Source organism: Oreochromis niloticus, linkage group LG8 (assembly GCF_001858045.2).
Source record: "Oreochromis niloticus isolate F11D_XX linkage group LG8, O_niloticus_UMD_NMBU, whole genome shotgun sequence".
Taxonomy (NCBI): Eukaryota; Metazoa; Chordata; class Actinopteri; order Cichliformes; family Cichlidae; genus Oreochromis; species Oreochromis niloticus.
The window spans coordinates 18,701,808-18,722,062 of NC_031973.2; the positions used below are offsets into that span (position 1 = coordinate 18,701,808).

The 20,255-nt window shown below is 43.7% G+C and overlaps 1 protein-coding gene across 5 annotated transcripts in view; it reads left to right on the top strand.

The window, feature by feature from the left end:
• The window catches only part of ntn2 (netrin 2), a 44,094-nt gene that overhangs the window by 15,968 nt on the left and 7,871 nt on the right, over window positions 1–20,255 (top strand). For all 5 annotated transcript variants that reach the window (XM_025909831.1, XM_013273664.3, XM_019362712.2 and 2 more), the window contains 3 exons: window positions 10,642–10,830; window positions 15,210–15,359; window positions 17,588–17,641. In XM_025909831.1, the coding sequence (XP_025765616.1) occupies window positions 10,642–10,830; window positions 15,210–15,359; window positions 17,588–17,641 (393 nt within the window). The remainder of the gene's footprint in view (window positions 1–10,641; window positions 10,831–15,209; window positions 15,360–17,587; window positions 17,642–20,255) is intronic.

The window sequence follows — 20,255 nt, forward strand, 5'->3', positions numbered from 1 at the left end:
GAGCAGAACATTGAAAAACACAGTATATTTTTCTAACATGTTGTAATTGCCCTGTGAGCTGGCCTGAGTTCATATTTAGCATTGAACAGAGCCAGATCTGTTTAAAGGGGACAGAGAGTGACAGAGACAGAGAAGCGAGGCCGTTCTACCCTTAGACTGGACTTAGAACTGACACGGGAGGTTTCAGCCTTACTTTTGGCTTTTCCTCCTCGACGCCCTCGCTTTCTCCGCTCACAGATGCAGGCACACATACACCTAACCCCTTTCTGTAACAATATCCTGTCAATCCCTGAGTGATTTCGCCCTCGTACTTTTGCGCACGCCCTCTTTCAAATGTCCCGTAGCCGTTTGTGAAGTGCTACGCCCGCTTTCCGTAGATCTCATCTCTGTGGGATTGATATGTCACTTTTACCCAGGATTTTTGGCCTAAACAGCCCAGCTCCACTGGCCAACTACGATGACCTAATCCCGGTGTTGATACAGGGCAGTTAAAGGTCTTTGCTAGTCGCACGCTATACCTGATCACACATCCTGATCTGCCAACAAACCAGTCCCAGTTGTCCCTAATTTCACGTTCCACAAGCTTTTTTTTTTTCTTTCTTTTTTTTTTTTAACAGCCTATTCCACTGGAACCACTTCCAAAATATTCTTAAAGTAGCAGGAGAGCCTTTTAAAGAGGCTCCTCAGTGTATAAATAAGGCCCCTTAAGAAAAAAATATGCTGCCGTGCCTTGTCAATTTCTCAGCTTGCTTTTCTTTTTGAGACGTTACACAAACTGATTGGGGGGGGGGGGGGTTGCTACAGGGTGAGGCCTGAGGCATGCTGCTGTGGCAGTGAGGTGTAGGTCTTTAGACTGAGAAACTGTAAGAGTGGTAAGTTACATAGCGGAGGAGTCCCTTAGGTGTCATAAGAGGTCCTGGGCTTGTTTGGGTTTGGAGGGAGAGTCTGAAAGGTCACGATCCTCCGTGCAGGGGTGACGGAGTTAAGCTGATTGGGAGGTGGTTTGTGGGTAATGAGGAATTCAGAGTGGGCAGATTTAGAGCCACATCAAAAGTTGTTTTGCACCCTGCCGCTGAAGCCGAGTCGGCTCTTGAGAAATTATATGCCTCTTGGCTGATTTTTACCCTTTCAAGTTCCTTTTAAACGTTGTGCAAGTTTTTGGTGTTATCGGTCTTGACTTAAACTTAACATGCACAACATGAACAGCGCCTCTAACAGAACTTGGGTTTTGCTAAATGTTCGACATGCCCTGCACCAGGATTTCTGTCTGTGCTCTTGGCAAACTCGCATAGCGTCTCCAGACACAAGCCATGCGCACACACGCCCATCTGCCGCCTCCCTCTCTATGAATCCTGCCTCGAGACATTGGTTTACAAATCCCTGCTGTAGTAGTCGGAGAGGGCAGCCTCGTAAAGGATTGTGTCTGTTTGTATTGAGGGAGACATGATGGAAAAATCTGTGATTTATCTGCTCGGCGTCCGAGCCACAGGAGAGAATAAGGAAACAGATGGATAAGAGCTATTTGGTTAGTGGTTGTGATGGAGTGTGGGCTTTTCTGCTGGCGTGGCCGGTCTCGTAATGTAAATACTTTATGTTAACTTAAAAATATGAGACACTAGATCATGCCATAAATTGAATCTGCCAAAGTCGCACCGTAAGATGAAGAGCCCTCTTGTGGAGTCAACGACAATGTGGCATCCTGAGTAGATGATAATTTATGGTCTCGTAGCTCTCTGCTCTTGGCTGTGTCCACAGCCGTCTCGGCCCTGTTTGGCTGCAACAACAAGCTGCTCTATTCTCCAGCCCTTCCTCTCCCTCATTTGTACTCAACCTGCAGGAAGTCCAGAGCACTGCTGGGACGCTGCAAGCTCGGGGCCAGACACCATCCATCCCCCAGTGGCCCACCGAGCCAGATCTGCTTCCAGTGTTGAGCCAGGCGCGCTGGTATGCATTAAACAGGGAAGTCATTTAAAGACTGATTGAACTGCTGTTTCGACTGATTTGCCAGAAATGCAGGTGAGCTGCGGTTAGCAGCGAAAGCCAAGTGTTTCTGCTCTGCTGACGTCTTTGGGTGTGGTGTTGAATATTTTGAGTAGGAAATTTGACACAGTGGGTCCACGGAGGGAATGAATGATATGGTATTCCTATTTTTTTCTGCACAAGACGGTTTAATTTTAAAATTAAACAACCAATCAGTCAAAGACCTTTTCACTGTAGACTCTCATTATACCTCAGGCCATGTCATCACCTGAAGGAAATCCCACAAATTAGTTATTACCTCTGAAAAAAGTTATTAGCTGTTATATAATATGTAGATGCTATTAGATCATGTCTGCTTCACTAATGAAACAGTGGTCTTATTAAAATGTGACTTTTACAGCGGAAGAGGAAGGAGAAGCAGAACGGACAGATTTTTGCGAGTCTTGTCACAAACCCTCTCAAGCTTTTTGGGGGGCTTGTGGCTTTTTGTGGGCTCAGCTTATGTTTTTTGGAAACTATTAGCTGGAATTAGGGGGACATTGACAGATGGGTTTCTTAGGGAGAGCAGTGTGATCCAGCAGTGGTGTCAAAGCAAGAGGCCGGCCAGCAACACATGCTCAGAACCATTACTCTGATGAAGCTTTCAGAGCTGGAAACTCTGAAAGACCACAGAAGCGCAAATTTGCCGCTTTTTTTTTTTTATATCTCTTTTTCCACCTCTTCATTTCTCTCACTGACAAGGGGCAGATGGTTATTCAATCCTTATTAGAATTTCAAAATAGGCCTCCATCCTTTCACAGCACCCCTCCTCCTCCTCCTCGTCCTTGTCCGCCTTCACCTCCACCAAGGCCAAGCAGAGGTCAGGCCCGCATTCCAGTCATGGAGCAGATTCATCAAGACACTTTTTAGAAATGACCTCATTCTTAAACATCCCGCACATGAAAGCATGGCACAGTGTGCGTGAAGATGCATCAGCGCCTGATTTCACAGATGAGCAACGTTTGTGTGCTTTTATTTTGAAATGAAAAGCTAACATCACCAGAGCACTTGGTACCCTAAAATGGTACAACATGGTCAGCTGAACTTTTTAAAAAAATTATTATTATTTTAATCTGACTATAGAGTCCATTATGATATGAATCTTAGTAAGATGTTAAATATAGATGGCTAAGGATGTATGTTTGTTCCATTTTCCTAATTTCACTAAGTGACCTCCACTGCCTTTGCCATGGAGGCAAACGGGGAAACGACGCTTCAGTTACTTTTGTTTGTGTGTGTGCTTGTTGAGGGGGCGTGGGGGTTGGTGAGCAAAGGAAAGTGATTTCTTTTTTTAAATAAACCTCCTGTGCTTTCAAATAATTACACAGCCGCAGAATGTTGTTTTTAAAATCATGCCTCTGGGGTAGTTAGCGTGAGACACGAGAGTTATGGTATGGCGAGGCCAACAAACATAACATTAGGCCTCTGAATTTTGTTTTGGTGGGGTGCGCGCGCTTTAAGAATTTGAAGCAGGAGCGGCAGGACAGCAGGATTTGGTCACTTTGACTGTAAGCTTTGCTCTTTGCTTTTATTCCCTCTGTCAGTATTGCAGCTTTGGTTCGTGGCCAACCCACAAGGGACTGATGCATTTCTCATTCGGCAAAGCCACCCATAAAGGCTTTTGGCAAGAATGAAGCGCGGTTAAACAAACGTTCAGGACAGCAAAGTGTCAAATAACAGCGCTTAATGTCAGCCGGGTTAAAATGCTGGATGCGCCGCGGCTGCCCGAGGCCAAGGGAGTGCGCGCTAGCGTGCGTACGCATCTCCTCGCGTCTGTGCATGTGCGAGAGCCACATGTAATCTGGAAGTGTGATGTAGCATTTCATCCCGGTGCCAAAGCAAACTGGTGGAGCTGCAGTGTGTGTGCCCACCCTGCTTTCCCAGGCCCACATCAACTCTCTCCCACAGATGGTAGCAATCACCTCCTGAGGTGCCCTTCACCTCCAGCGCCGTCTTTGCTCTCTGTCCTCGTTGCAGCACGCTCTTCAGAGATTCCCTCTTCTGCCTGGACAAACTCACGCCTGCTGTTTTGTATTTTATCTATTTCGCCTCACAGATATCAGCCTCCTCCTTCTATCGCTGAATTCGTCATTTCGTAATGTTTTGCCTCTTCATATGTTGTTGCAAGTGTTTGTGTTCTCTTGCCTGGAAAAAAAAATAAGTATTTTGGCTGCCAGCCGGTATTGCTGGTGGCAACAAGTTTCAGAGGGTATTAAAAGAAAATATGTTTTAGTATGAGCTCCCTTTTAACAGGTTTTCATTCATGTCTATACCTGACTCAGAGGGTGGGGGAAAAAAAACTGATCTAAGCGATCAGTCGCTGGCATCGTTTGCATTTTGTGTACTGCATTTAAAGTGAAGTCAAAAGAAGACTGCATCCGTCTCCACTGAGGAAGTTCAGCCCATGAATATATCTTACAGACCGGATCTGTAAGTCAGCCTACCTCTGCTTCTCACTGCTAATTTAAACATCACCTTTACGACTCCAAAGCCGCTTCAAATGTTCAGCTATTATTGGGGTTTGAGCCACGGTTCTCCACTATTTCTGCTGTCATCTCTGGCCAAGGTGGTGAATTTTCACAGTATGTTCCATCTGTCACTTTCTATTTCTAACCCAAACAGGGCATCTCGTGCAATGCCCAGAGGCTACATCATGCATGTGTGTGCCAAGAGTCAAGGCAAAAAGTAAAAGCTGCTGCACTTTACCTTGGTTCTTACTGATTCTCCATGATGATTTGATTGCACAACAGCCTCTGCTGCTTCTCCTGATTGCATCTTTTTGACTTTGACAAGGAAAAGAAAGAGCAAGTAAGAGACAGAAAGCAATGGCAGCAGGACAGAGATAACGATGTAGGGATGTGAAGGAGAACAGAGCTAAGGACTCAACTCTCCACTGACACCAGGCCCCCAACCTGGCAACCCTCCAGCGTAATCTTGTTAAAATCTCTCCCTGCCTGATGCCATCCAGAGAGAGAAAGTGGAGATGAAGGAAAAAGGTGGACGAGAACGAGGGCCGAGGCAGGAAACGAGCAAAGGAGAGATGAGCGACCAGCATTTGAGATGGGGTCTTATGAAAGTAAAAGGAGAGTTGGAGGAGGGGTGGCAGAGGTATTAAGGGGACTCTTAAGTTCAAAAGGGCTCCTGAGAGCTTGCTCTTAAGCCGGCGGCGTGAGGCTAACCACAGAACCCATCAGAGGGAGGGGAAGTCTGAGACGTGGTATCATATCTGAAATTGAAAGATGTCTGTGTGGGGGAAAGGGAACAAATGGAGTTAATGTGGCTTTGTTACAGAGGCAGAAGCTCTTGCATACTGTACCGAGTGTGTAATGCACCCAGCCGGGTTTCCTGTTAGTCCTCAGCTCTGACTCTTTAAGTCATTGTCTCAGCTTGAAGTCCACAGCTCATCAGAGTCTACAGATCCAGCAGAGCTTACATCTGCTTATGACTTTTATTTTTTTACCCTCAGTCCATATTATTTTGTGGGTGGTTATTACCTCTTGAGGCACTTATCATTGGGGTGTGTGTGTGTGTGTGTGTGTGTGTTTGTGTTTATCCACACTGTACACTGGCTTGGCTATAATAAGGAGCTAATTAACCGGGTGTTCCCCTTGGTGCCCTGAGCAGGTGGCTGGAGCAGCCAGGTGGAACTCGGCCCAAACACACACACAGCATACACATTGGCATACACACATACACACACGTGATGGCAGCAGCCCATATAGCAGAGCCTGTTTGGCCAGGCGAAGAGAGCACCCAAGGGGGGCTGCTGCAAGCAAGTCTGGACTGTGGCATGGGCCAAGAGGGGAAAGGTGGTTGGTGTGAGCGCACTCCAATTTTCAAGGACCAATTTTAGCCATGGGATTTGTGTTTCGCACAGGCATCCAGAATCAATTGGCTGTGCTCACTGTATACGCACGGTTTGGCTTTTGTTCGGCCTGAAGGAAAATTGAGGTTAGATTTATCCCGGACATATGGAGTGGATGCGAGAGGGGTGGTGCACTCACAAACACACTCACATTTTTTTTGTTGTTGTTGAGCGGAGTCTTTAAGGGCCAATTTGTCATTCGTACTTGACGAGTCAACATGCGAGCCTCCTCGGAGCACATTTACTTGTAGAAGCATCTCAACACAATAACCGAAATCAAGTGGTGTGTGTTTAATTTTTTTTCCTCTCGATCTCGAAATATTTCCTCTTGTTTTGAAAAACACAGATCACCTAAGATGACGAACTGTGTAGGGGGAAGGTACCGGGCCGAAACAAGAACCGCAGATGAAAATTTTGCACTTGGCACCGTTCGGTTTGATGACAGTGTGGTGAAACAATTCATTGCTCTAGAATTTTCCAAAGGGTTTTCCTCCTCCCTCCCTCGCTTTATTTTGGTCTCCGCATCCCTCCGTTTGCCAAGCCTGTAGCCTGTGTTTGTTATTTGATTTCCACGACAACACGAGAAACCAGCTTTACGCATCCTCGAATTGGACGCTGACCCACGGAGGAAAATCGTTCACTTTGGGGGGCGATCACAGACTCTTTGCTGACTTTGCCGCCACCCACAGAAGTCCTTCCCCATACTGAAATGACTTTTTTTTTTTTTTTTTTTTCCCCCTTCCTCCCTTAGATAAAAAACGAGTCTTTATGCGGAGCACTACGGAAGCTTTGATGTGTTAATGAATTGAAAAATGGTCTTCAACAGAGTTCAGTTATCCCCGCTGAGCCTAATTTGGTTGAGAGGGTGTGCAGTGGTGGTGATGGTAGGGGGTGGCATTTTGGTGGGAGGTGGAGGGTGTGTGTGTGTGTGCGTGTGTGTGCATAGGCACTTCAAAACAAACCCATAAACATTCCAGGATCTTTGGGGCAGCTGTAGCTCTGAGTTAACAGCACGCAGGGTGTGAAGTGCAGGAAAAAACCACATGCAGGTAGCATAGAAACACCTACCTGCTTTTATTTATTATTTAAGTGCTGATTTTCTGGGATTTGTTCATTTTTCTCCTGCACTTTTCTTTTCTGCATCCATCCCCATTTGCGTCGTTCTTTTACTGTCAGATACTAAACTTTTTCCAATTCTTTCTTCCTGTGACAAAATGTCTGGATGTCGTTAAATCCTTTGCAGCTACACGTGCTAAATCATTTAAAGGTTAAATTCTGGAGCTTTCTTTTACATTCTCCACACTTAAGCGTGTCCGGGCTTTGTTGGCCGATCTTATTGCACAGCTGTAAATCTAGAAGATGCCATAAGAGGTCCGCCGGTACTTCAGCTGGGCAGAAAACGCGATCCATCGCTTTCATGTTCTGCTACAAGGTGTTAATGGTCACAAGTGCTCGCAGCTGTGTGTGTGTGTGTGTGTGTGTGTGTGTGTGTGTGTCTGAGATGCTTGATCACAATCACAGACCCCTACCTCCGTGCCCCCCACCCTCTTTCCACCCCTGCAGCCCCAGCCACTCCACTCAATGTGACGTGTGTGTGTTCTTTGTCACATTTCCCTTAGAAGAAGTTGGACAGGCTGTTTAGATCTTCACATGCGTGCGCACACACACATGCAGGGAGTCTCTCACCAGTCGATGTATATTGTTTTTCCCACTCAAACCTGGGACCAACCATCTCTCCATCTAAGAGCAGACTAAGGGTTAAAAGGCTTTGAACTCATTTATCAAACTTTGTTCAGGATTAAATTGCCCCGCTCCCCTAACACTGCCTTCATATTCCATTTTGGATAATTCTCCAGGGTCGAGAATTAATTCTGATCTTGGACTCTCCAGAGTATGAAAGCACAGCAAATAAATCCAGCAGGGTCTCTACACAAACAGCGCTGCCTTGATATGAATTTATACATAAAACAGTATTTTCATTAACTCGAGGATTCCATACAAATTGGGCAACATAATAACCAGATGGAATTGGGAAACAGTCTGGGAATGTGCTCCCCTTTTTCTTCCAGGGCCCGCAAGTGGGTGGGGGGAACTGGGCCTCTTTCCCAACCAGGTGCCAGGCTTTCCTTTGAGTGTGGACAGCGATATGTATTGCTCACTGCATGCAGGGTACTTATTACTTAACATTTGCGCTTGAGGGATTCTCCTCCAGTGATATATGTTCCTCAGATCATTGAACTTAATAGAACTGGAGAACTGACCTTGGCTAGAGCAGAGAAATGAAAATCATCTGTAAATGATTGGGAAATATCTTAAAGGTCACGCATTATATCATTATCATTATAAGTTCATCTAAGTCTCATATCTCCCAAGAATGTGCATTTCAAGTGTCAGCTTAATATACAAAATGGATTTCTCATCCTGCAATGGTTGTACAAACACGGTCTTTGCTATGTTTTATAAAGTTTCCCTTAAATAAAATAAGCTTCCACTGCCAAGGCCCCTATCTGGAACAGCGCTGTGCCTTCTCCTGCCATTGCAATAGATATCCCAGAACAGGAAAAGTAAAGCAAGAGACCTTTGGTTACCCGCCATAAGCCCAGATCCTGTAAGTATAGGCTTACCCACTGTCTTGTAACAAAACTCCAGAATTCAGCCACACGTCTGAACCAGAACTGGACCCGGAGCAAGGAAAGAGTCTTACAGAATTAAATACTGCACTAAATTTTCACATAATAGAGTTACCATTTCTGAAATCACTTGCATTATGGCTATTTATTTTCTACTTATGTACAATCAGGCTAACTGACTGTAACAAGCTAACTGAGTTTAGCCCACACTACAGGACATGAAGAGACATGAAAATACCCACTTGTTGTGTAGCAGTCTCAGTCTTAAAGGCATTTTTTGCTGGCCTTTTGTATTCTTTTTTTTTTTTTTTTTTTTTTTTTAAATTGGTCTTTATATAAACACTAAACACTTATAAAAGTGCGAGTTTAATACATAGAACATAAAAGTGACGTTGGACAAAATTTTATTCGCTAGCAGTAGTAGTAATGATGATGATGATGATAATTCTTAAACTACCTGTTTTCATTGCCCATCATGGCATTAATTACTTAATTATCTTATTTATTTTACTGTTTTGTGTCTGTGCACAGTGTATTTGTACGCACTGTCTGTTAAAAACCTCTTAAAAAATTGTATTTACTTACTCAACATAAGTATTAAATGCGTAACACAAAGGTGTAAAGGTACCATGTTGTGGTTACAGGTGTTACAGGTGTGTTATGTACCATTTTTATGCTCTTTAATTTGTACGCAGCCGTAGTACCTTAGTAGCTTGGCTTTCTGCCTGGCAACTTCAGAGTGGTGACGTGTCCTCATGAAGTGACTGCACCTGGGCAAGAAATAGCTCTACGAACAAACAGGATATAATGTGTTAATTAGTGAGGGCTGGCAGATTTAGTTACCTCTGGTCAGAGCCAGGCTAGGTGTTTGGCCCTCGTAAGAGTCTTTTTGCTAGCTTCATGTTTATCCATCTGGCATGAGGATGGTGTCAAACTTGTAGCCCTGCAAATATGATCATGTATACACGGAGTGAGTGGGTAAGACAGAAAATATATATTTCACATGTTACTGTAACTGACCGCTCGTGAGCCTTGTCCCTCACCCTGTGTGTTTTAACTTAGTCTCTGTTGCTACATCTTTTTTGTTTTATTCTAAACATTTATTGTGTAGTGAGATCTATTTCCTTGAAGCCTCTCCAGTTTGACTGAAGTTAATGAATATCACTTTCTGTTGTGATCCTCTAATACTTCTGCTTTGGCACAACTGTTGACATTTTTACTCAAACAGCTCTGCTGTTGTTTACCGCTCTTCAAATGTATCTGCAGATGACTTTGAGCTAAAGCTAAGCTCAGCGACAGTTGACTTTGAAGCCACGGCCAAGTCTTCAGGTTCCAGGTCTGACTTTGATTTAACCAGCAGAAGTTCTGGATCAAAGTCTTACACAAGCAAGACGTGTGGGTTTCTCATTAGGCTTCTCAAATGCAAAGCCCCCACGTTTAGATAATGAAAAGAGTTTATCAATAATGTCAGAGTTGGTGAACGCAGTTTTATGCGGAGGAATCAATGGAAAAGACTTGTGAGCAAAAGAGACATTAAGGAACCAGTTGGATTTCAAGGGTAACTGGGAGAGCTATAACCACCCCTCACATGTCCCATATATCCTGCTCGCCTCATTTAGAAGACAGCTAGCTCGAGCCCATTCCTATATCTGAATCGGTCTTGCTTTTAATAGATCTAAGAAGTCTTTACTCATCAGTGATTCATGAAATTAATGTCTCTCTTTCCAGTGATTAATAACTAATGGGCTGAGAGAAGCCGAATTCATTAATTATGAAATGGAGAAAATGAGCTCTGCAAATATCACTTTTGATTGATGAGTTCTGGAATAGCAGCCAAGCCCACAGACGCAGCGTAGATTATAAACCACTCATCATTATTATTATTATTATTATTATTATTATTATTATTACACTGCCTTACTGGAAAATCTTTCCCAGCTCTCATGTGCTATACATACCCCAGCAGTAAGGATATATTTTACTGCTGAGCGTGCTCCATGTGAACATTTCAGCCTGCTAAATTTATGTTTGACCCTGAGATAAATACTGACAAGTTATTGTAAACTTTTGCATCTATCCTCCTCACCCTTGCTGATACCATAACGGCTTTGCTCTTTCTCTCCGCAGCGTGCAACTGCAACCTCCACGCCCGCCGGTGTCGATTCAACATGGAGTTGTACAAGTTGTCAGGGAGGAAAAGTGGAGGGGTGTGCATGAATTGCCGCCATAATACCGCAGGACGCCACTGCCACTACTGCAAGGAGGGCTTCTACAGGGACATGGCCAGACCAATCACCCACAGGCGAGCCTGCAAAGGTGAGAATCTAACAAGTAGTGTTTATGAAGAACTTTATTACTAATTTTCCAGCTTGGCTTTCAAGATACTCTGCTTTTTTTGGTCTCTGCTATTTGCTGCATGAGCTCATTCCTCCTCTATACTTCTATTAGGCTTCAGTCAAGCATACTGCAGAACTGTAGCCATCATTCATTTATCTTTGATTATGATCAGAGCTCTTCATCTGCTGTCAGAAATATAATACACAAGTGGTTTCCTGGGAAAGAATTACCGACCACAAGTCACGAGCAAGGATCGCTTCACGTTACGTCAGTCATTAATAGAGTAGAAAATATTTGTTTATAGATATATCTGATTATATGAAAATGTCCCAGATTATTACTTTAAATGTAGTTTAGCTTTTTCTTTGGCGCTACTCGGTGCTAAATGTTTACAAAATGTTCAAACAAACACTGATTGAGCCAGTCTAACCCTGCTAATACATCTGTGACCATGTCATGTTTGAGAAAGGGGAGAAGTAGTAATATTTTATGAGTGGAAACATATGTTGTCATGGCAACTCTTACTATATATGTATATGTTAAAAAAAAAATCAGCATGTCTGATTTGCCATACCATAGCAGAGAGAAATGATTTGATACTATGCCCGGAGCCTTTCTGGCCACCCCACCGAATGTTTCCCCCCCTTGCCCACACACCACATAATATTTTCATGTAACCAATGCATTTCTCATGGAAAATTGATTTCATTATTTCACATTTGCAGTGATATTTTTCAGCCCCATATTATGCTGGAAATATTGCAAAAATAACACTTGTTTCCTGTATTTGATGCTCGAGAAAATACTCAAATAAATAAAAGAGTGTTTTGTAGCCGTATGATCCAGATGAAGGTTTAAAAAAAATCACTTCCAGAACATAAAAAACGGTACTAGTGAAAGCTGCCAACACTCATAGCCATGAAGATCTCCTGGCTGAAATTTCACGGTGGGAATCTCTCTCTGGCTTCTCCTCAGTTTTCCTTCTGCAGCCTGTAATATAACACCGAGAGGTTAGAAATGGCATGATATCAGGCCGCAGTTGCCCGTGGTAGTTGCAATGAGATGTTGAGCCATTCATCATGTAATGGCCAAAAATTTTTTTTTTAAAAACCCTCCACAGAGACTTGGTCACATACCTTAAAACTTAAGTCATTTGACCTGTTAATGCACTGAAACAATAACAGAAAGGGATCTGCTGCACTCCTGACAACAGATCCGCTCTGAGATGTGCGTCCCTATGTGCAAATAGTTCTCTCATCTTTCATTTCCTGCAGTACCTGGAAGCATAATGCTTTCACACACATGCAGGCCCCTTGACACTACAGTTTGTCCCCCATCCAAGTCAAGTGATCAGGTTATAAACAGTTTAACACCCTCCTTTGCAAAAGCTCCAGATGTGACAGAATCCAAGCTTACATTTAAAAAGCTGAGCAGGCCAGCTCCATGATTGATCCACAGCCTTCTAGGAGATGTCATTTTCTTTTATTCTCTCTTTTTCTTCATCTCTGTCTTGCCAGATGGTTTACAACCAGCACCTCTGATTGCACCCTGACTTATGACTTCTCTCACTCTGCCTTTCTACAAACCCATTAAACCTTTGTCTTCCTCTTATTCTCACACCAGCATCCATGATTTTCTTTCCAGCCCTTTGCTTTCCATGTCCTTTCTGCCTGTGACCCGGTCACGACAGAGGTCAGGGGTGTGGTATTGTTGAAGGGGGTGCGTGTCATGTCGTCATGTCTGAATTGGAGTTACTGCAATAAAATACAGGTGCGTTCAGAAGAGGAGGCGGGAATAGGGGGAGGCTGGTGGGCGGTGCAGACTCTAGAAGGGGTTGTGTCTGTTACTGATCAAACTTGTCCAGGTCTAGTTGTCTGTTCACAGTGTTTGAAGGAATCTAAACACAAAACCAGGATTCTTGAAGTAACGTGGATATTTTAATTCAGCAAATCTGAAAGCTACTGTCCATGACAGCAGACAAAGGCTGTCCTCACCCCCAACTGCTCGCAGCGGATGGTTGCCCAGCCGTGAGCCTGGTTGTTCTGGAAGTTTCTTCTAGTTAAAAGGGAGTTTTTCCTTCCCACTGTCACCAAGTGCTCGCTCATAGGGAATCATCTGATCGGTTGGGGTTTAGGTATTAAATGCCTTGATGTGACTGTTTTTGTGATTTGGCGCTACATAAATAAAACTGAAGCGAACAAAGTGCAGTCACCACAAGCTGAGTAACACAGTCACTTAAAATCACTTAAATCACTTAAAACAAGCAGACGCCTGAGAAAGGGACTGCAAATCCCAATGCAGCGCCTGTCACATCTGCAGTCACATGGGCTTGAAAAGCCATCAACATCTGAAGACATTTTTACAGCTTTCTAACTGGCTCTAGCCTCTGCACATAAAACCTCAGAAAAACAGTTTGAGGAAGGAAGGCTGGGGGTTAGACTGACACGACCAAACCCCCGTCTCCATCCTGCCTGCCCCTGACATCTCGTTCAGATCTGGCCGTTACTGGTTATTTACTGAACAATGTGAACACTGACAGTAACCTCTGAACTCCAAACAGTCCGTGTCTCAATTAGAAGGGAAGCGAGGGGGTCGCTGTGCATCATTCGCAGTTTGTTTATACTGACCAGCCCTGTGAATGTTAAGTGATCAGTGCAGAGACAATAGCTTGTAAAACTTCTTGCCTTTGTCACGTGTCTCTGCAGGAACAACTTGGGATTATGACATGGGTCATCTCACGTGTGCGTTTCCTTTGGTCTGAAAGCGTTTTTCATTACTTGAAAAACGGTAAAAGTCGATGGACCAGTGCACTACATCATTTGAGTTTTATTAAGAATGCAAACTTCAGGAAAATCCCAAATAGTTCCTAGCCAGAAGCAGAAGAAACTCTAGCTCTAAATGAAGGTGGAGGTTGCTGGCGCAGCATAAAACGGCGTCTGGTGACCTCCGGCACCCGAATTAGTCCTGCATCACACCCTGCCACATGCTTAACGTGCTTGTCCTTAGTTCAGTCGCAGAATTTTACCAAGTGCCTTCAAAGCTCAAGTTTCCCATTGGAGTCTGCGTGACTCAAATAATGGGGATTTTGCACTCATGATGAAGCATCAGATTTACGTCTCGGCTTCAAACAGTGTGCAGCCACTTTGACACCTGTAGACTTCGTTGGTGTTGCCAGAAAAGGCAGACACGATTCAAAAGATCTGAGCTGAGCTAATCTCCCCACACCCTGCCGTCATGCCGACACTCTTGGGTCAGTTTCAGCCATTTAAACGCTCGCTTTGCCGATCCAACAGGTGGCAGGGTCCTCTCCTTTGTTGTAGCAACTTAAAAAAAATCGCCGGGCGCAAATAAACACATTAACAGTTTCGTCAGGTGGTGGGAAGAAACCGTGGCATGTTAGCAGCTGCCTTTCCCTGGCAAGCTCTGTAGAAGTCTGTTGGATTACAGGGATTTTCCCTTGTATGAAATATTGGTCCTTCTTACCTTTTCTTGATAAGCCTGGACAATTACAACTATTGTGTTACAGCTGAGGCCCTTGCAAGTTTGCTTTTGTCATTTTTGCGTTAGCCTGCAAGTATTTTTCCAAAGTGTCAGACTGAAAACAAAGAGGGAAAAGACTGGGTTTCCTACTGGGTTTCATGGTTTATTGTGTTTTTGCTCTCACACTTCCTGTGTTCTTGTAAGCTTTTGTCAAATGGCTTCAACCAACACTCTAGGCCTCATATAATTAACTGCTCCTCATACTCCCCAAAAAACTAATATGAGTTAAAGTGGCTTAAATAAATCACCTAGAAAAGCAAACCTCAAAAGTCTTGCCAAAGTGAGGTGACCGGAGCATTGCTTGTTGGTGTTGGCATTTGGTGGGCATCCACTGAACTTTTGGGAAGTGATGAAACAGCAGAGCGTGTGTTACCAGGCAGGCATGCAGGCACTAGACTGCACGCAGCATTTAGGAAAGAGGAAACGAGCATTTGGTCTGCATCTCCTGCTGAAACTGATGCACTACATGCACCGTTCACCTGATCTAATAGCTTTCTGTGCTTTTAGTTGTCCCGTAATGTCCTCCACATCCATAAATATCTTATTTCTCATCGGTTTTCTGGATATGCATGCAGAGTTTTTCACAATGCAGTAGTTTGAGAATCCTAGGTATAAAGGCTAAAGACATGTGGGCCCCCAAACATTCAGTATTAATGCAGGCAATCAATCATTAATTAATAATATTTACTGAATGTCAGAGGAGTTTTGTCTTGTCATTTTGCATTTTGCAGCAGGTTTGATGAACTGGTATCTCTTATCTCTTTTATCTGCCCCACTCCATCCCTCTTTGACACCTTCCCCCAACCCCCCCACCCCAGCTTGTGACTGCCACCCTGTGGGCGCAGCAGGCAAGACATGCAACCAGACCACAGGCCAGTGCCCCTGCAAGGATGGTGTCACTGGCATCACCTGCAACCGCTGCGCCAAGGGCTACCAGCAGAGCCGCTCGCCCGTGGCCCCCTGCATCAGTGAGTAACGCAGACACACATCCACACGCAGCTACCAGTTACTGCATGCGACACTGATCAAATCGTCATGGTTAATTTTATCAGCTTTCCTGTGACTATTAAAATCTGACAAAAGGCATGATCCGTAGCTAAAGGCAGCACATACCCAAACCATGAAAAATACAGAACATAAGTGAAAGCATACTTTTATGTAGTCTTTCTGGCTATCGGTTAGACATAACGCAACCCAATCTGTGTGTGTGTGTGTGTGTGTGTGTGTGTGTGTGTGTGTGTGTGTGTGTGTGTGTGTGTGCCATATTTGGATATATTTGTGAGGACCAAAAATTGGAATGCTACTATACTTGTGGGGACAACAGTCAGTTATGGGGACAAGATGCCTGTCCCCATGTGTTTGAAGGTGTTTTAGGTTCAGGCTAAGGGTTATGGTTAAGGCATTAACCAAACGAGCACCCCAGCATATAGTTGGGTTAAATTGAAACACGATCCATGCTAAAGGAACAAAGAAGCATACTGTTGTTAACGCTTGTGCTGTTATTCTACTTTCTCTTAACTATGTACCATATGTGTTTGTGTGTGTGTGTGTGCTCTAGTAGCTGTGTTTAGGTTTTTGATTTCCTGTAACAAGTGAATGTGAGTCCACGCGAGTTATGAATTTTGCCTGTGGGCCCAGCACGTGTCTGTGCCACATTGCAAACAATCAAAAGAATAGCCTCCACCAAATCAAGTCATGCCGCGCCGCCCAGTGCCGTATCCAGCTCTGCCACACTGTGCCACATGGTGCCATGTTGTTCCTCTTGCATGCAGCTCCGGAGCAGATGGCAGACAGGCAAGAAGGAGAAGACGACCGTGGTCATGGATGGCAGACTACACTCATTTAGGTGCCATTAGGTGAACTATCTAGCGAGAACAAGAGGAATAGTGGGTGTGGGCATGCTTAAGCTATGCACATTATGACAACCCTGTCTGCCATTATAGCCTGATGTCAGCATATTACCCCTGGAGGATACTGTATCCCAAGACAGAAGACAAATCCATTAAGAAGCCAATTAGTATGATGGCAGCAACCCACATCTGAATGATCCTTTTATCATCTGTCTATCTTCACAAGATGTGGCCATCGGGGCAAAGGGTCTCAAAGTGGCTTCTAGCAGCTGCGCCTGCCTTCACAAAGCTCCGTGCCCTTGTTTGTTTTTGTTGGCAGGGTGTCCATAATTTTAGAGAGACAACTGCTGCTTTTGCCTCAAAACAGCTTTCCAAGAAACCCCCCTCTACCTCCTGCCAACACACTCTCACACACTCGGTCCAACCCCTGAACCTCCAAATCCAATCAAAAGCAGATCCTCTGGGTGGATGCTAAGCCGGCGTTCCAGTAATTCTGTTTACGGTAAAAGGAGAGGGGCCTGTTGTTAGCATTAGCATTTGTATTGGAAAGATGCATACGATTAAAGGAGAAGTCCTGGAGGAATTCCACAAGGCACTTTTTTTTTTTTTTTTTTTTTATTGTAGCCAGCGGGCACAACAAGGGAGGGCTGCATCTGTCTCAAGATGATCCAACCAAAATTGCCCCTTTGCCATCCGTCCATCTGTCTATACATGCTTGCATGGAGATTACACAGCAGTGTTAACCCCACATCTGTTAGAGGAGGATGAAACTAATCTAGTGTAGCCACCTTGCCAGTGTGCGCCTACTTTGAATGCGCCGACTCCTCCAAACTGGTTTACGGTATGATTTTGTGAAGCATCAACTAAAATTGGTATTTGATTATTTCTTCCAGTTAGTCTGAAGATCTCCTTAAAAAAGTGACACTGAAACCGCTGCATTAGTCTATGGCATGTATGGTTTATTTGAACCGGTCTTCCCTCTCACCACCAATAAGTATGCCTGTCAGTCTGTTAGCGTTTATCTAGCACGTCTGTCTGCAAAGCCCTGTGTATTTTCATAAGTTTGACATATAGTACACCACAAACCTACTGTGTGACAACCCTGATTCTTCTTTTTTTTTTATTTTCCAGTGACCTCAAAGAGCACTTTTTACTTCTTCTCAGTACTATTTCCCATCCCACCCCCATATTTGGGATCACTTTTAATGAATTTGGACGCACTTTGTTTCTTTGACCACACGTGCTCTCATTGTAGGCCGGCAGCCAGATCATTTCAGACATACTTGAAAGGTGTGGACTTAGAATTAATCGTTGAAATAACTTTGTGTTTCTTGTGCGTGTTTCAGAAATCCCTGTGGTCAACCCCACAGCTGTCGTGAGCAGCACAGAGGAACCAGCAGGTTAGTATATACTCCTTGCACCTTGAGCACCCCTACTTTATGAGAGGAACAAAAACATAATATTTAATATTTCTGGACACGTATTTTAAGGCGTGGAATAAATATTAATAGAGGGCGGGTCTGCTCATTTGAAGTTCTCAGCAAAGGAAACGAGTGCACTGGGGACGGCAGAATTTTTACATTGTCTTAAAAACCTGTGTCCTTGGCACAGTTTCCCCAACCGCTAGCCTCAAGTTAGTGGAGACACGCTGTGCTCAGACTTTAAGTGCAGCTTTAAGCCAAGGGCAGCAGATAGGCAGCTGAGATGATTAGTTACAGTTTAGCTGGGAGATATAGTGGAAGGGGAACGTTGCGAGGCATGAAAAGAGTGTTGGCAAGTAACCGGGGGAAATTTGTTCAGTCACTCCCTCTAACACTCCAATTTAGGCTTCGGTCAATTACCCTGTCCGCATTTTTCATTCTACAACTGTTTGATTTAAACGGTGGTGTTGATTTGGAAACGTTGATTCATTAGTGGGTTTATAACATATATCATCACTGAAGCGGCAGACTGTGCACCCCTCCCAAATTTGCTACCACTGCCATTCTTTTTAAAGCAATAATGGTTTTCTTGTTTTTATGTCCTTTCTCTTCTAAAAATAATACATATTTTCAGAACCCTCACAATAAATTTTCAAACTTTAACTTTGGAGGTTGCATACTGTAAATTTTGAGGGCTCGATTCATAGAGTTCAGGATGTTTATAATGGCCCTACCGTGGTCCACATAAAAGGCCAAAATTGGTTGTACACTCCAAATAAAAACCTCCAGATATGTCTAATAGTGTGAAATGAAAAAGATTCTTCTGGTGAAGAGTTTAACGAGAACTCGTGAATGTTTCTAAGGTAAATGTTGTAAACTAGCTAAGCTAAGCTAATCAGTTAGCCTAGCAAAAAGCCTTGACAAAAAATGGAGTAAGAAATGGTTTATTACAACAGATTAATCACGGTAGGTTAATTATGAGACTGAGAGCACGTAATTGCATAAAATCGATCCAATTGGGATCAAACTTTACTTAAAATGATTTTAATTAGGTGAGGTGAATTCTAGCCAAAAAAAAATATAAAAATCTTTCATTTCATTTTTTGCCATGACTATGTTTAGTGAGTGTAGTTAAAGTAAACATAAAAGCTGGTCTTAGAATTATGTAAATACAATCTCGGACCAACAACACATGATTGTACTGTGTTATTATTTATTTAAAAACTTACGCAAAATGCAGAATTGTGTGTGAAAGTACACCCTCAGTGTGAGCATCTCTATAAAAGCTGAAGTTCAGACAGTTTGCAGGTCTGGAGCATTCAATTGTGTATTAGCACAATATTAAAGAAGAAATGCATCAGAAATCATCTCAGAGAAGCAGCTGCTGCTGCTGCTGCTCACCAATCTGGAAAGTTGGAACTAGTAATTTGAAATCCATCATTGTAGAGTGAGAAAGATTATTCCACTGATGAAAAACATTCAAAACTGTTCCCAGGAGTGGATTTCCCAGCAAATTCACCCCAAGGTCAAGACCGTACAATGTTCAGAGAAACTTCAAAACACAAAGGCTACACCTCAGACTGCATGTGTCTCAGCATGGTCAATGTTAAGTTCATGATAATTCGATTAGAAAAAGACTGGACAAGTATGGGTTGTTTGGAAGTGTTTCCAGGAGAAACCATCTTCTCTTTCAAAAGAACAGCACAACTCAAGTTTGCAAAATTGCATCTGAGCAAATCACAAAACCTCTGGAAATATTTCCTTTGGAAACATTGGAACTGACTGAGGGTGTACTTTCTTTTTACTGTGACTGTAAGTCCTGAATTTTATTTTCCTTAGACTCGCAGCTTCTTCACTCATTAACAACTTGTTGTGTCTAACCTTTTACCGCCATCACTTGGGTCTTTTTTAACCCAAAGAAGCAGAGTCCAGCCCTTTCTTGTTTACTACTTTCCTGGGAAAATGTTACAGGGTCTAAGAACACAAGAGTCATTGATTGTCAATTCACCTCAGCTTCTACCAAACACACCAGAGCATTTCCCCCATCTTTCTCCTTCCTAAACTACCACAGAAAGAGCTTCACCATCAGAAACCTAAGGCTCCAAAATCTTTTTGTGTAAGGGGCGTTGGATGCAATTTGTCCTTGTCATGGCACAGTGAAAGGGGCTCAAGGGAAAGAGGGCATCGAGAGCCTTGGAGCCAATTGTGCATGTTTTCAGCGGGCTGGCCTTCTGGGTCATTGGGCAATTCACCGAGAGCTTTTCCAGGTGATCACCCAGCAGTAAGTGGTGCTTCATGGGAAAGAGCATACTGCCCCCCAGCCAGAGTTTCAAGACCAGGTTAGCAACTGTATACAAAAACAGAGACCTACATGCGCAAAACAGCTGCGATCTAATGAAATCCATGCGCATCTCATGCACATGCATGCCTGTCACAGCTGCATGCGTACTTACATGAAAACCACACACTCAGCACTAATGAGAAAGACCATAAGAAGGCTGTGATATTCTGCATCATTTATTTAAAGTAACATACACACACATGCACTACACACCTTTGCACTCATCCACACCTCCACTCATTGCAGCGTATT